At 49.8% G+C, this 17,406-nt stretch overlaps 1 protein-coding gene across 1 annotated transcript; it reads right to left on the reverse strand.

Moving 5' to 3' along the window:
* Positions 1-926: 926 nt before the first annotated feature.
* Positions 927-14,360, reverse strand: DDX56 (DEAD-box helicase 56). Its single transcript, XM_075558105.1, has 14 exons — positions 14,271-14,360; positions 13,989-14,150; positions 12,892-13,052; positions 12,564-12,734; positions 12,359-12,449; positions 10,846-11,090; positions 10,436-10,555; positions 9,842-9,955; positions 9,631-9,725; positions 7,466-7,539; positions 7,242-7,331; positions 6,339-6,444; positions 5,383-5,459; positions 927-5,077 (listed from the first exon to the last, which is right to left on the reverse strand). The coding sequence occupies exons 1-14, from the start codon at positions 14,325-14,327 to the stop codon at positions 5,000-5,002; spliced, it is 1,641 nt and encodes a 546-aa protein (XP_075414220.1). The 5' UTR covers positions 14,328-14,360; the 3' UTR covers positions 927-4,999.
* Between the last annotated feature and the right edge of the window lie 3,046 nt (positions 14,361-17,406).

The following is a 17,406-nucleotide window of genomic DNA, read 5'->3' on the forward strand; positions in this document are numbered from 1 at the left end:
AACTCTACCCCAAAAAGGAAATCAAAATAACAGTATCTTTAACAATAACTACCCAAAAGATAAAATCCTTAGGAATTAAACTAACTAGAAAAATAAAAAGACTATACAAAGGAAACTATAAAACACTTCCACAAGAAGCCAAGAGACTTATATAAATAGAATGTCCCGTGTCCATTCACAGGAAGACATAATATATTGAAGATATCTATATTACCAAAAGCACTCTATAAATGCAATGCAATTATTATCCAAATCCCAGCACAATTCTCTTCAAAATGGAAAAACTAATCATCTGCTTAATATAGAAAAAAGAGACACCAGGATGAGCAAAATTGGAGAGAGAAAAAAAAGGAGTCCTTTCACTCCCAGATTGAAACACCTATTATATAGCCATGGTAATCGAAACGGTTTGGTATTAGTACAATAACAAGTATGTAGATAATGGATCGGAACAGAGAACTACAGGCACCAGATTTTTTAAAAAACAAGATTAAAACACGAGTTGGAAAAGAGACAAATTTTCAACAAATATTCCTGGAAAAACTAGATCTGTATTTGCAAAAGAATAAAATAGGGCCAGTAACTCAACTTATACAAAAATGAATTCAAGATGGATTAAAGGCTTAAATATAAACCCTAGAACTATAAAGACCATCCATGAAAAAAGAGGAGCAAAATTTAAGGGCCCTAACCCTAGTACAAGGCATAAACATGCAACCAAATATCAGGAAATATTCCCGTATTGCGGAAGACAAAATAGAAGACTGGGACCTCTTAAAAATATGGCATTTGGAAACCAATCACAATTATCTACATTTAATCCCCTCCCAGAAAAGTCGATGAAGGGAGACATCAGTCAGTGTAAAACATGAAAAAATAATAATAATTTATAAATTTTCAAGGGTTCATGAGGGAGGGAGGGTGGGAAAAAATGAGGAGCTGACACCAAGGGATCAAATAGAAAATGTTTTGAGAATGAGGATGGCAACAAATGTACAAATGTGCTTGACATGATTGGTGTATATATGGATTGTGATAAGAGCTGTATGAGCACCCCCCCAAAATATGATTTAAAAAAAACAAAAATGACATTTATGAACAGCAAAAGACTTTATAAAGAGAACCCACCGATTGGGGAAATTTTTGATCAATGATATACCAGATACAGGGCTAATCTCAAAATTCTACAGAAAACACTTTACAATTATATGAAGAAATGCTGAAATCATTAGCTACAAGAGAAATGCAAATTCAAATGACAATGAGATACCCTGTCAGTGACACGGATAGCAAGATTAAAAAAAATAATATAAATACGCTCAGCAAATTAGTCAATCTCACACAAATACTGTGTGACACCACTATTATAAAAGAAAAAAAAACAAAAAATGTTTCCACATCAAAAAGCAGCAGTTTGGAGGCTTTGACAAGGCTAGGGCGGGGAGGGTCTGTGGAAGGAAGGGGTCACTGGAGGGCATGCTGGGACTCCGTGTACTGAGGTGGGCTGTGCGATTTTTCACAAAAAAAAGGTCAGTCTTGAAAACCCCAACACACCCTCAACTTTCCTTCCCAATCAGCTCTAAACATGGTTTACAAGAGTAAAATCTAACAGTGAAACTGAGTTCAATGCTTTTTCAAAGTTCAGCAGCAAATGGAAACACGGGAACATTCTTTTAAAAAAACTAATCAAACTGTTATGTCAGCGCAGTACATTTTGATGTTTCTCCAATGTACCAGTTTCTTCCACACAGGGGCCTTCCTTAGGCTATCTTTTCCATCTTGTGTATCTCAGCATAACCCCCTGAATGCTGCAACTGGGAGGTCCCTACAACCCCCCTCCATCAAGCCCACACCTCCAATAGGCTGAGATGTGAGCCCCAGACCCACACTCACCCTAGTTTGACCAATGCCTTGAACCTAGACCCTCAACTACTGGCCAGGCGAGTAAGCCCTTTGTGGACTGGACTACAGCTGTTAGGTTGGCTGCACTGAAGGCCCTAGCTCCGTGTATGTAAGGACTGTCCCTTTACCCACTTTCTGTTCCCCAAACTAGCACAGCCCAGAACATGGCAGGCATCAGTACAGGCCAGAAACTGGATGGTTTGGAGAGGCTAGCAGTTATTGTCAGTGCTTAAGAAGCACTCCCAAACTTCCCACCCTCATTCAGCCTAGAAATCTGTAGATGGCCCACTGTTCAGCGCAAATCCTAAATTTTAAGAGGCAGGCTTTTTTGGTCCCCGTGTTCCCTGACTTGTCTCCTTTCACAAATAAAGACCCTCCTGCCTGCCCATTCCCAGTCAGCCCACTTCAGGTGGCCCACCCCTACCTGTCCACTCATCAGAGGGCCTAGTTTTAGGTTTGTAGACTGACTCACAGGTTTTACTGGACAACACTGAAGTGGCAGCCCCTGCCTCTGAATGACAACTTAACCTGAAAAAAGACAAGTAATGGAGCCCTGGTGGGGTAGTGGTTACACGTTGGGCTGTGATGCACATGGTTGGCAGATCAAAACCACGGCAGCTCTGTGGAAGATGGGACTCTCTATTCCTGTAGAGTCAGTCTCCTAAATCCACAGGGAAAGTTCTATTTAAAAAAAAAAAAAAAAGTGAGGACAGCCTATCCTGTGTGGTTATCTCTATATTCCAGACCTGGGATTGGTGGGCCGACAGATCAAGGTGCAGGGACAAGCCCCGGCAAGGACGATTCACTCTACCAGCTGCTATGACTGGCGCTAACCCAAACCACAAAAACAAGAACTAGAAGGGGAAGGGGGGGCTTACCAGTTTTCAAGGTTACCACCCTACCAGAGGGCAAGCACCCTGGTATGAACTGGACACTGTCTTACCAGCAATATCAGAAAGCTGAGGGGAGACACCAGAATGGTGGTTAAGAGCAGGACAGTGGTACCAGGTAGGCCGGGTTTCTACTAGCTTCGGGACCCTAGCTAAGCCAGAGGACTTCTGGGCCTCAGCACCATCATCTCTGAACTGGCAACAGCAGCCTTTGCCAAGGGGCTGTCAGGACAGAAGGTGAGTGTGTGCTTAGCACAGGGCCTTGCATAGCCCTCTACGTGCTTGCCCTGCCTCAGCGGTCCCCAATGAGGGACACAGTCCAAAGAGCACTGGCTTTGTACCGTGAGAGAAAACTACGGTGCCACTCAAAGCACCCTGTCTTCTCTGCACTCTGCAATGCCTAGAAACGTCAGAGGCGAGGAACCCTAACAGTGGCAGGTCAGCAAAGCACGCACTGGCCTCCATCGGCATTTGGCTTAGCTTTAGAGGTCAACAGGCCTCATCTTGTGTGTTTCAGTGCCCTCTGCAGTGCACCTCCCAGTAAGCAGTGTGGAAAGACCACATAGGCCAAGCACAGGAGCTGTCAGCAACCAGTCCTAGCTCCTTGGCTCCTCTCTTCATCCATCTACTGACGTGGTAGTTCCCAAAATAAACGGGCTCTGGTAGTCCTCAGAATGCAGTGTACATTCAAATGCCGCTCCCTGGCTGGCTGCACACCCCACCTGGATCTAGCAATTTGCCATCCTACATTGCCTCCCTATCAGACACACCCTCCAAACCGAAAACATTGCCATCTAGTTGATTTTGACTTGTACTGGCCCTAAAGGAGAGTTGAGTTGTCCCTGTGGGTTTCCAAGACTTTAATCATATGGGGGTAGCAAATATCATCTTTGTCCCATGGAGTTACTGGTGGTTTTGAACTGCTGACCTTGCAGTTAACAGCTCCACATGTAACCCAAGATTAGCACCATAGTGCTGTCAGAAACACCTTAGCTTCTGGAAAATCCTCAGGGAAGTATTAAGAGCAGGAATTGCCAATGCCCGAATCTGAGGTCTTACTAAACCCAGTCCTAGACACTATCTCTAACCCTAACCAGAGATCCCACGTCCTCTCCGCTTGCTAGTGACACTTGCCTTTTGTCTGGCTCGTTCTTAAGGAAATACTCACGCATTTCCCTCATTTTTCTCCACTACTTTCTCCTGTTCCTCCCCTACCCCAAGGACCCCTTATGCTCCCTGCCTGCCTTAAGGTTCCTAATCAGCAGGGGGTGGTAGTGACAGTGAGAATCAGCAGGAGGCAGCTGACCCAGAGGCTTGATCTGTGCACTCCTTGGGCATGGGACCTTCAACTTCTCCAGGTCAAAGGCCGAGTCTGGCGCTGGAACCCTCCTGCAAACGGGAGCCCAGAAGCAACCGCGCAGCTTGGGCATGGATCCGATGAAAGGACAATGTGTGTGTACACTGAAGCCATGTGTGTGCTTACTACATACTTACACATGTTCCTGCATGTACAAAACTGTTCAGGAAGGAACCTCAGGAGACATGGGCTGCTAAACACAAGGTTACCAGTACAAACCACCAGCTGCTCAGCAGGATAAAGCTTTCTACTCCCCGAAATGTTATAGTCTTAGAAACCCACAGGGCCAATTCAACTTTGTCCTACAGAGTCACTATAAGTCAGAGGTGACTTGATAGAGGTGAGTGTGAGTCTCTGAGGAAGACTGGATTGTGAGATGCCTTTTCCTGGGCCCCACTGCCTTTACGATTCACATTTATTTGGGGGTGGGGGTATGTTTCCCTTGAGGCAGAGGGAATATACTTTCTGAGCCAGAGAAGGAGGCACATGTACCTGCCAGGTAGGTGAGTACCCAGATGTGACCCAAGCCATTAGGTCCGCAGAAGCTGAGCAGCAAGGACTCTGGCACAGAACACAGCAGAAATCAGAAGGGACAAGGGCAGGTTTCAGTTCACTGTGACCGAGTTATCGGTTCCTCTGTCACAAAGGCCCATCCTCTTACTGCCAAGGACTCAGGGACAGTCCCTGTCGACATGCTAGAAGCTCAGAGGAGCATCAAAATACTGTTAAGGGGCAAAGTGCCAGACTGGCCTTGCCTACAGTAGTATCGTGGGCTACTCGTGTGCTTGCGCGGGGACAGGCTTGTAGACAGCAAGGGTTCCAGGCCACCCAAGTGCTGGGTCGGAGGAGCTCAGGAGGGATTCTTGGCAGGTCTGAGCTTCTGTCCTTGGTGCTTGAAACTACGGAGTGGGTTCTGGGTCTTCCCCTTCTGTGATAGAGCAAAGCAGAGGATTAGCTGGGTGTCTGGCCACCTGTCCGCCCTTCCTGAGCTAAGAAGGGCTACTACTTCCTATGCCCTCGTGCTGGACACCGATTGTGGATCAGCCCTCAATCTCTGGAGTTGCCCCCCCTCATTTCCAGCCTAGGCCTTCCCCACCTAGCCCCATTCCTCCTGGTCCTCTACCCCTTGACTGTGCTTCAGTGGAGACATGCAAATTCCCTGCTGTGTCTAGCAGTAACCAGGAACTCGGGGGGAAGACCATGCAGCTGCCTATCAAAACTCAATGGATGTACCTTGACCTTCCGGTGGGAGGAGGAAGGCTTCTTCCGCTTCTTGTGAGGGTGGATGACTCCACGAAGAGTGGGAGGGACTGAGGAGAGATTGCAGCTGCTCAAAGCCAAGCACCCTCAGTGCCCCCACCCTGCCTGCCTGCACCTCTGCACCCTCCCCAGTGACCCCAGAGTCCCGCAGTCCCTCCACCAGCTCCAACTTCCTCACGGTGCCAGCCAGACTCCAGCTTTTCTGTCTGCACAGCCTCCTGCTCAGGGAGCACACTAACCCTCAACAAGCAGGAGACATGCCAGCCTGCTTCCTCAGAGCTGAACGCAGTCTGTCACAGACGGGCTCCACACACAAAAAATGAACCCCTTGCGCCCGAGTCAGCTCTCGGGAACATGAGGATGCACAAGAAAGGGTCAAGCTTTTGGACTCGGAGGGGTAAGGCGTGGGCCTCAGAGATCTGCTTCTACTTCCTAGTGGTGACAGCCAGGGCCATTCCTCATCTTCAACATGCTCCCACCCCTCCCTGCCTTCAGCCCCGGAGTCACTCTCCCCTTAGCTCCAGGACACCCTCCTGCGCACCTCTGCTCTCCCTTGCCTGTCTCTTATTCCCCCGCCTTCTGTGATGTCGCCCACAGACCTGCCACTGTGATTCTGTGCAGAGCTGCCGGCCTCGGCCTTGGAGTCTCAGTCCCCAGCCTCCGACCACGGCAGTGGCTCTGCTCTTCACTCTTGCCACCCTCCCCCAGCCTGTGCCCGCAGCAGCCAGCATTTGCTCAGTCTTCCCCCAATGAGCTCTGCAACCAGCCCACCATCCCCACAGCGCAGGCAGCAGAACCCAGCTGGGACCGCTGAGGTCACACACATCTACAGTGGCATTCCCAGGGCCCGGGCACAGGGCCTAGCTCTCCCAGCTTCTGTTTGCCTGTCCCTCTCCCCAATCTCTCGACCTGCCCAGGGCAACGCTCACCCAAATAGTCAGGAACATGGCCCAGCTGAGGTTTCACAATTGCAGGGTGGAGGGGCAGGTCATGCCGTAGCAGCTGCAGGTCCCGGGGGTTGTCTTCAAAGTATGTCTGACGTGGAAGAGAAGGGACCACGGTAAGGTCCGCATCATTCTTTGTAAATGACATCCTTTGAGCGGATAATATAGTCATGTGTGTCAAAATGCCACCCTCCAAGCAGCAACATGTGTTGCCTTCTATGAATGTATGCACATAGGCACACACCCATTACAAACATACATGACCCTGAATGTCACACAAACAGCAACATGCTGTAACAAGCAGCCTCCTGGTTCTTTCCTCCATGTGGGAGTACTTGGCTCTATCGGGGCGAGGAAGCCCCAGTCCGGGGCCTACGAGGAGTGAAAGCATGAACACCAGCAAACACCACACAAACATCACACGAAAACCGCCTGCCACTGAAAAGAGCAGTAGTTCCAGCCACCACGTCGGGGGTGAGCTCGTTAAATGTTGAACCGGGGGGACCAAGAATGATGTTATACATATTGAAATGGCCCTAGACAGAAAAAGAAAAAAGTCCCCCACTCCTGCCCTAGAGTTAAAGCCTCGGCTTCTCCGGCTGTCACCCTCTTGGGAGGATGACCCCATCGCCACGGATGACAGTCAGCACGGCTGCTTTGTGATCTGGAGCCCAGCTCAGAGCGAAGTTCCCCGCAGCCGGGTTGAAATCAAAGGCTACAGGAAGTTGTCATTCGGGCAGGTGGGGCCAAAGAACGGTCTCCACAGTCCCACCAGCCATGCCCACTGTCCTTCCCCACCTGCAAGAGCCACCGCGGGCCTCCCCGGTTCCCAGCTCCAGTGAGCAGGCTGGCGGCTGAGGGCCTGCCTCCGCTCAGCTTTATACTCACCTTGAGCTTCTCTGAGCGCAAAAGCTCTTCTTTCACCTCCTTTAGCCTCGCCTCCCGGATGCCTTGTTTCGTCACAGAGCGCATGGCATCCTGGGAGCAGAGGTGGCCATCAGCACAGTGTGGTTGCCCAATCCACCCCGTGTATTCCCGAATGCCATGAGCCCTAAAGGTTGACCACCTTACCCACCACTTCCCTGCCCTCCACGGCCCCGTGTCTGGCTCACCCTGCAGCGGTAGCGGAAACCTTCAATCTCCTCCATCTGGAACTGGTAGGGCAATAGGACAGGGGCCCCATTCTCTGTGGACAAGGCAGTGTAAGTCCACCAGGGCTGAGGGCAGTCTCCCCAGAGGCCCTGCGCACAAGCCCTGCTGCACACTAGGACTTCCTCTGAGCCCACAGGCAAGGGTGGCCCATGTGTCCTGACCTCCCCCTGTACAAGCGCTCTCTGGTGCGCCCACCAGAACACTACAGGGAGTGCCAAACCGGAAGGCAGTGCCCACGGGTATTAGGGACACCTAACCACAGGTGTCACCTCATGGTCAAACACACCAATAATGCAGGTGCCACTTTGCAGGTACAGAAAGCACTTGTGTTACCAAGTGTTACTCAATTTTTCAGGTACAGAAATCAAGGTACAAATTGTTCCCAATGTCCCTCCCCAACTAGTCCCAGCCACAAGCACTTTAAAAACAAACAAAATTGATGTATGTATATGTATGGATTGTGATAAGAGTTGTATGAGCCCCTAATAAAATGTTTAAAATAAATAAATAAAATGACCCTAAGAAAGAAAAATAGCTCTCCGTTTCTCTGCCACCCCGAGTGCGGTGGTGCTCCGACTTCACCATGTCGTCTCATAAGACTTTCAGGATCAAGAGATTCCTGGCCAAGAAACAGAAGCAGAATCGGCCCATTCCCCAATGGATTCGAATGAAAACCGGTAATAAAATCAGGTACAACTCCAAGAGAAGACATTGGAGAAGAACCAAGCTGGGGCTGTAAGGAGCCCCCTGAAGGGTGGCACGCATGGCTGCATTTTCCCAGGCTCAAATTTTGTCCCCATCTGATGACTTGAACTTCTATTGGCAAATAATCTGGTTTATTCCTTGGTTTTTTGCTTCCTAATCAAGTTTAACAATAAATGATGTAAGGCTGTTGGTGTGAAAAAAAAAAAGAAAAATATATAGCAAAATGACAGCAATAAAATGATACTTATCAATAAAAAAATAAAAATAAAACCCACCACTTCCAACAAGTGAATCCTAACTCTTATTGACCCTATACAGAGGATCCCAAGGTGTAAACATTCACAGGACCAGGTAGTCTCATCTTCCTTCGGCGGGGTCCTGGTGATCTTGAACCGCTGACCTTGAAGCTAGCAGTCCAACGCCAGGGAGCTTCCACACCCACAAGCCTCAGTGAAAAGGCGTCCCCTGAGTCCTGCCGCCTATGAAGTACCCAGAGACTCCAACCATCTGCAGGGGTCCTCAAACTTTTTAAACAGGGGGCCAGTTTACTGTCCCTCAGACCCACTGGAGGGCAGGACTATAGTTTGTTTTGTTTTTTAAAAACAAACTATGAACAAATTCCTATGTACACCGCACATTCTTATTTTGAAGTAAAAAAACAAAACGGGTAAAACACCCAGCGGGCCGGATAAATGTCCTCGAAGGGCCGTAGTTTGAGGACCCCTGATCTAGAGGCTACATGAACAGGTCCTTTTCCAGGCATCCAGGGGGTAAAGGAACAGGCCACAAAATTTCCACCAGGATGCACTACAGTCACACTCGGAGGGCTCTCTGACTTGGCCAGGAGTCTGCAGGCAGCAAAGCAGCCCCCTCCTTCCCTTCCCTTCCCTTCCTATCATCTTTCTCCGCAGCACTGGATGCCACCTGGTGGGAAGCAAGGCTGTTGCTCCTAAACCAGGGTGGGCTTGCAGCTGCCAACCCTGTGTGCTGCATGATGTGGCACCTCTCCTCTCCACGGGCCTCCATTTCCCCCTCTTCTCCCAGGGTCACCTACTTAGACATACGCCAGCCTCTTCAGGACATCGCCCAAGATTTGAACCCCTCCCTCTGGCCTTCTGCCCTGTGAGGCAGATGTGTACAAACAGGACTTTGAACAAGTTACTTGACCACTCTGAAGCCTGGTTACTCAATGGTATACTGGGGTGCAGTGCCTGCCACACAGAAGGGGGACATGGTTAGGATCCCATGTAGCCATGCATGTCACACACTGACCACAGGGCCTGACACGAGTCATACAAGCCAGTAGCTGCTTTGTCACAATTTTCCCTGCAGTTCTTAATCCTGTCCCCATTACCACCCAGTGCAGTCCAATGTTTGAGAGCAGAGGCCGGGCCCATACCCAGGAAAGTGGGGCTCTTACCTCCACTGAGCTGCTCCTCAATCTTGCCCAGGTGGGCCTGCTCTGTGGGTAGCACAAAGGTCAGGACTATACCTGGGTTGTTGGCACGTGCTGTCCTGTAAGGGAAGATTAGCTAGCAGTCTGTGTCTCCCACTCCAGCTCCCTGCCCACCCACATGCGCAAGTCCTCCAGTATGCCTGACCCATACCTTGCCCCAGAGTTGCAGCCCTACCTGCCAGCTCGGTGGATGTAAGCCTCAGGGGTAGGTGGAAGGTCGAAGTTGAGCACTAGAGACACCTGGTGGAAGTCTATACCCCGGGCCACACCAGCCTCGGGATCAGAGGCCCTGCAGAGACAAGCCAGGTCAGCAAAACCACCTCCTCAGGCAGATTTTCGTGGGAGCCCAGCACCCTCACATGACCTGAACATCCGAAATGTTTGGGGAGTTAGAACAGCATGGGGCAGCTCCGTGCCTCCCAGTGTGGCCAAACCCTTTCACCTCAATCATGAGGAAATACCGTAGCGCTATCAGCTAGCGGGCCCTCAGAGGACACCAACAGGGAGCTTTCCTTCCCCCGCCTTCCTGCCCAATGTGAAACCCTCAGTCAGAACCCCTGCCCACTGCAGACCGGGCACCACGCCAGTCAACCATCAGGCACACGTACTGCCTTGACCTTAGTGCTGCCCGGAGCATACGTGGTGGATGCCCTCACCCTGCCCTTCACTACCACGCAGGCCTCCAGCCCCCTCTGACGCTGTGCTTTTCCTCAAAGCTGGCACACAGGCCTTTCCGGAGTTAGCTGGCGAAGGAGGAAAGTGGCCTCACCTGTCTCCTTTGGCTCCTCTGCCCCGCCGTTTGCCCTTGAAGGGGTTCCCCAAGACTTCAGCATCGGTTGCTATGACACAGTCATAAAGGCCCTGGTTGAACTGTGCGATGATGTGGCACCTGTGAGCAAGAGTGGGAGAGTAAAGTCCCAGAATGCACAAAGGCAAAGGAAAGCGCACCCCCTGCCCCGACCCCCCCCCCTCACAGCATCGCTAGGAGCAGCAGCCTTTAGCGCGGTCCTCCTTTTCTCCCCAGCTTAATCTCTGTGCCTCATCACCCTCTATCAGAGCTGTGCGTCGATGCACATCACATCCAGGGCCCGGCCCTTTCAAAGGCTAAGGAAACGGACAGCAGCTGGGTCTCCTTTTCTATTCCTTATTACTTCGACCGAGAGAGCAGAAGCAGCAAACCTGGAGCGCAGTGGGAGCTCCCCATTGAGGACGCAGGCCGGAATGCTGAACTGCTCCAGGAACAGGCGGAGCCGGTAACTCCGCTCCAGAGTGTTGACGAACAGCAAGGACTTGCCCTGGATCAGTGACAGCTTGAGTAGAGCATATAGCAACAGAAATTTGTCCTCCTCAGTCTCACAGACCACCTGAAACTGCTGGAGCTGGTCTGGCCCTGGTAGCTGGGACTCCTGCAACTTGAGGATAACCTAGAAAGAGGACAGGCCTGCAGTGAGGACGGAAAGACAGAAGTGCCACCGGACGCCACTGGCTCAATAAACAAAGCATAACCATTTTAGGACAAGGCAGAGAGACTATTAAGAAAGATTGCGGGTACCCTGTGTTCTTTGCCTACTCTGTAATCTCTGAAGTCAGCCTGCCTTCCCTGTTGGGGCATGTTGCTATCAGTTACCATATCAAGCTGATTCCGACTCCCCTGTGCCCACGGACCAGAGGTGTGAACGGCCTTGCTATCACGCAGTGTACATTGGAGAGTGCATTGCTGCAGATGCAGTTAGGTGAAAATTTAGCATCCTCTCATTTGGTCTCCCTTGTGAGCCATTTAAATGTTAGTTTTTCATATTTTTTGCTTTCTTTTCAATTGAAGTTTTAATGTTTTACTTTGTTACTCTTGCTGCTTTTAAATCTTTTGCTGTATATGAAATCCAGGACAAATAAAATTTAAAGAAACAGTAACTGGATTAATGGTTCCCTGAAGGTCTGGCAGGGGATGTTGGGGTGAAGTGGGGAGCTAACATTGACAAGTATAAGACCGAAGAAAATGTTCTAAAACTGATTGTGGTGATAATTGTGTAACTCTTCTTGACATAACTGAGTTACTGAATTGTGTGTGTGCATTATGTGCCAAAAAACTGTTGGGATAAAATTTTGATTCTGACGCATGGAAAGCCACGTATGCAAAGCAGAATGGTGGCCCAAGGTGTCTAAGGCTGTGACCGTTCAGAAGCGGACGGGCCAGACCTATCTTCCCAAGCGCCTCTGTGTGATTTCGATCCGCCAAGCTTCTGGCTAGTTGTCCAGCACGAACCACCCATGCCGCCCAAGGACTTCTTGCTGCGGTACAGACAATGGCTGACACAACACGTACATCACGGAGAAAGGAAACAATGAGCAGCACCTCAGTAAGTGACTATTAGCGGGAAAGCAATGTCACAGAAGGATAACATTCACATAAGGTGAGGACCTTAGATTTTTTGGCTTTGCCACCCAAGGCAGCCTGAGGATCCCTGGTCAGAATTTTAGGAAAAGAGTCACTTGAATTTGGAAAGAAATATTCCCAGGGGCCATCCAGAAGTATGAAGTGATACCACAAGACTTTGGGGAGCAAGTCTACTAGAGGCTTTTAGTGCCCAGTAACCATGTTCCCTCTCCAACACCAAGAGGGCTCCTTGAGAAGAGAACATTGGATCGGTACCACCATGTCTGCGGTTCCGTCCATCCCTCTGCTGTTCCTTACCGGGTTATGGAGCACCAGTTCTTTGAGTGCTTGTACATCCTCATTGAAAGTTGCTGACATAAGAAAAGCTTGGTAAATCCTGGGCAGGTGACTGAAACAAAGCAAAGTCTAGTCAGACCCCATCTGAGCGATTCCAACTGTTGTAGCTGTCACCTGTTTTAGGCCGAACTCTCTAGAAATGCTTGCACTGAGAGAGCCTTCTTACCAGAGAAGATTCTTGAGTTCTTCTTCAAAGCCAAAGGAAAAAAGAAGATCCGCCTCATCCACCACCAGCAGCTCAAGGGAGTCGCGAAGTTTCAAGTTGTCTTGCTGCAGATGGCTTAAGATGCGGGATGGCGTCCCCACCACGATATCTGGCTTCTCTACCAGCACAGTTCTAACGAGACAAGACTGCATCGTCAGGAAAGCGCAGTGCTAAGGGAAGAAGTAGCTATAACCTACCCATGATCAGACTGCTCTCTGTGGCACCCAAACTCAATCCCACATCTGTGTAGCTTCCTTCTGCTACATGTTTCCCTGCAGTTTACACCTACCTCTGAGCAGCCGCATCTTCAGCAGCTGAGACGTCAGCCACCCGGATGTCCCGAGAACAATAGGCCACCAGCTGCTGTATCATGGACTGTGCCTGCTTTGCCAGCTCCTTGGTGGGCACAAGGACAAGGCCTCTCACAGCCTGTTCTACCACAGGGCCCGTCTGAAAGAAGAGGAATTAAAGTATTTTGCCAGCTGGTTCACGTCACCGTGGTCACCTAATACTTCTCTCTACGTCTTACAAGCAATCTGAGCCACCCACTCCAACACAACTTAGGCACATTCTCATCAGTCCCTCACATACATCTGCCCACTTCGAATGTACAGGGAGGGGATCTTTCCCCAGGCCCTGCCCCTTAAAAAGGCTGGCTTATTCAGTTACTTAAAATGTACCAACTATGAAGCTGGAATCTCGCAATAACTCTGTGACACAGAGAAAGGAGTGGTGTTTCTTTTCTACAGAACAGCCAAAGAAATACATTTCCTGACGAAAAACCTCATCCTCACAGCCATCAACTAGCAGCAACCTATAGGACAAAACAGAACTGCCCCCTGGAGGTTTCTGAGGCGCTCAGTCTTCAGGGGAGCGAAAAGGTTCCACTTTTTCCTGTGAAGCTGCTGGAGTTTTGAACTAGAGTTTATTTACAGTGAGTAGTCTAACTATGCCACGAGGGCCTATACCCTAACTCCACAAAACCCAACAAATCTCTGGAATCAAGTGAATTCCGACTCATAGCAACCAAATCTAGGGTGGAGAAAAATTGCTCCTTTGGGTTTCCAAAGCTGTAACTCTTAATAGGCCCGACAGCCTCATCTTTCTCCCACCAAGTGGCTAGTGGGTTTGAACTGCAAACCTTGAACTCTACAACGTTCCAACAACAGCCCAACTCCCTCCGGATTCTCTCCGAAGAGCCTTCGAGGCTAAGGTACCAAGAGGAGTCGTTGCTCTTGGGGAAACCGGAGTGGCAGAATGAGAAGCTAGGGGCGACATGGCTTAGCAAGAAAGCACAAGCGGGTAAAGACTCCGGCATCTGCTTTACCGGCCTTGTACGGGACGTCTCCTTCCTTCCCTCCGTCCCCACACCCCCCCGTTACCCACCGCCTTCCTGTGGAGCAGCAGCTGCAGCATTGGAATGGCGTACGCGGCAGTCTTTCCCGAGCCAGTGCGGGCTCGCGCCAGGAGGTCCTTCCCCTCCAGGGCCAGCGGGATGGCCTTTTCTTGGATCAGCGTGGGGCGCGACCAGCCCAGGTCCGTGACGGCCTAGGAGAGGAGACAGGAGACACGCAGCTGAGGCGGCGCAGAGGGCGGTGGCGGCTCCACGTCCGTCCATGCCGTCCCTCTGGGCCCCGCGGGCTGGGAGCCTCAGCCTGCCGCCGGTACCTGCAGGAGCCGGGGATCCAGGCCCATGTGCTCAAAGCCCAAGCCTTCGTCCGACATGCTGCTCGCTAACAGCAGCGCGCACGCGCGGCAGGAAGCCCTGGAAGCGAGCAGGGGCGGGGCAGCGCAGCAGCCAATCGCCTTCGGGGGCGGAGTCCCTCCCGGAAGTGCTGGGGCCCAAGTTCCGGTCTTCCGGTCGGCGCCTGTCAGCTTTCTCTGCGCGCAAGGCTCGGCACCCCGGAGCCACTCCGCCGGCCTTAGGCCGCTCTGGAGAGAAGGCTAGGGCCGCGAAGTAGCTTCGGGCCTTTTCGCATCCTTCTTACGCTTCTTTCCGCTGTCAGTGGCGGGACAGGCTTGCAGGACCGGCTTCGCTTGGTCAGGGAGAGGAATTGGTCCTCCATAAACTAAAAAACTCCACTGCCATCGAGGCGGCGCCCACTCCCAGTGACTCAGGACAGGGTCCAAGGCCAACTCTTTAAGGGAGCAGAAAGCCCCATTTTTGTGCGGAGTGGTTTCGAACTGCTGACCTCTAGTTACTAGTCCCACCTGGAACCATTGCATCTACCTGGTGCTGCAAAGCGGTCTGGACTATGTGGTAATGGGAATATTAGAACTTAACCGTGCACTCCTTTGCCTACATGGGTCAGACAACACCGTCCACACAATTACACACGTTCTTTTAACAGCTTCACCCTACTCATGATGCCAGAATTAGTTACACTTATTATTTTTTAAATAATTAAATCATTTTATTGGGGGTTTGTACAACTCATCACAATCTACATATACATCCATTGTGTCGTGTGTCGTGCACTTTTCTACATTTGTTTCCCTCATCATTTGTTTTCTACTTCAGCTCTTGGTATCAGCTCCTCATTTCCCCCCTCTCTCCCTGCACCTCTACCCGATTAACCCTTAATAATTTATAAATTATTATTTTGTCATATCTTACATTGTCCGATGTCTCCCTTCACCCACTTTTCTGCTGTCCGTCCCCCAAGGAGGAGGTTATATGTAGATCCTTGTAATCTGTTCTCCCTTCCTCTCTCTACCCTCCCGGTATTGCCACTGTCACTACTGGTCCTGAGAGGTTCATCTGTCCTGGATTCCCTGTGTTTCCAGTTCCCACCTATACCAGTATACATCATCTGGTCCGGCCAGATTTTTAAGGTAGCATTGGGATCATGATAGTGGGGGGGGTGGGGAGGGGGGAAGCATTCAAGAACTAGAGGAAAATTGTATGTTTCATCATTGTTACACTGCACCCTGACTGGCTCGTCTCCTCCCCATGGCCCATCTGCAAGGGGATGTCCAATTTCCCACAGATGGACCCTGGGTCCCCACTCCATACTCCTCCTCATTCACAATGCTGTGATTTTTTTGGTCTTTGATACCTGATACCTGATCCCTTTGACGCCTTATCTCACAGGCTAGTGTGCTTCTTCCATATGGTCTTTGTTGTTTCTCAGCTAGATGGCTGCCTGTTTATCTTCAAGCCTTTAAGACCCCAGACGCTATATCTTTTGATAGCCAGGCACCATCAACTTTCTTCACCACATTGGCCTGTATAACTGTTGTCTTCAGTGATCGTGCCAGCAAGGTGAGCATCTCAGACTGCCAAATTATTAGAACAAAGTGTTCTTGCATTGAGGGAGTACTTGAGTAGGGAACCACTGTCCATCTGTTTCCTTATTACTAAATCTATAAATATATGTACATAAATGTACTTCCCCCTTGTCATACATAAATATATTTACATCTGTATATGCCTGTATTTAGATCTCTATAAATGACTTTTGCCTCCTCTCTTTCTTTGTACTTTCCTCTTGTTCCACTATCATGTTCAGCCTTCATTTGGGTTTCAGGAATTCCTCTAGTTACACTTATTTTTAAAACAAATACATAACCACTGTTCAGAACTTTCATGTGTGCTACCTAAAATCAGGTATAAGGAAAACAGCAAAATGTAGTGAGTCCAACACCCTTCGACCATTTATTAGGAAGTGTACCCAATGGTACCCTAATAATGTAGCCACCAGCCGCCCTGCCGGAGAAAGATGAGGTGGGGCTTTCTATTCCCGTAAAGAGTTAAAATAGTGGAAGCCCACAGGGGCTATAGGGTTGCTATAGGGTTGCTGTGCGTCAGAATTGATCCCACGGCCTGAGTTTGTTAGCCTCTGTCGAAGCAGTCCTGGTGGCACAGTGAACTACATGTTGGGTTACTAACCAGCAGTCAGCAATTGGGACCCACCAGCAGCTCTGCTCCACAAGATACAGGTGGCTTTCTAATCGTGAACACAGCAGGCCGGTCTAGTTCATCCTTTTAGGGTTGCTCTGGTTTGGAATTTACTCGGTAGCAGTTTCCTTTATCCAATGTAGACTACCGAGCCTATGGCTATGACCCAAAGGGGTTAGGGATGAGGTGACCCCAATTAAATGAGGCCCACGCTGAAAGGGGCATTAGATGCCCTGGCTGGGACTGATTACCCACCATAATTTTGTCTGCAACTTGAAGGCCCTTTGCCAGGGTAGGTAACATCTTCCAAGGTTGAAAACTTTAGAATGAAGACATCTTTGGGTGATCATTTCCCTGCTAAAACACCACCTTACACCCAAACCTGCCAAATTAGACTGGGCCTCACTATTGCCCAGGGATCTCTGCTGAGACGCTTCCTGGTGGATCCTGTGTCTCTGGTCTGACATGGACCCAGCTTCTGAGTATCACAGGCCAGTCTAGCTATGAAGTCAAGCTTCAGTAGTACACAGTCGAGTGAGGACAGAGGATGGCCATGAATGAATGTACACTGTACACGCCACACACTCTTATCTGTGGTAAAGGGGAGAAAGCTGTTTGATGTTTTACTGGCTACTGAAGCAATTTCAGAAAGGAATCATAGCGGCATCGTTGTTATCTGCCATTTGGTCAACTGAGGAGTTTTGGTGGTATAGTGCTCACACTTACGGCTGCAGTTTGAAACCACGAGCAGCTCTGCTGGACAAAGATGGAGCTTTCTACTCCTATAAATAGTCTCAGAAATTAACAGGGGCAGTTCTATCCTGCCCAATTAGCGTTGATGCAATGGAAGATTTTTTTTTTTTAATTTGGTCAAGTCCAACTGATGGTAACCTCATATGCTAC

Source organism: Tenrec ecaudatus, chromosome 9 (assembly GCF_050624435.1).
Source record: "Tenrec ecaudatus isolate mTenEca1 chromosome 9, mTenEca1.hap1, whole genome shotgun sequence".
Lineage (NCBI taxonomy): Eukaryota > Metazoa > Chordata > Mammalia > Afrosoricida > Tenrecidae > Tenrec > Tenrec ecaudatus.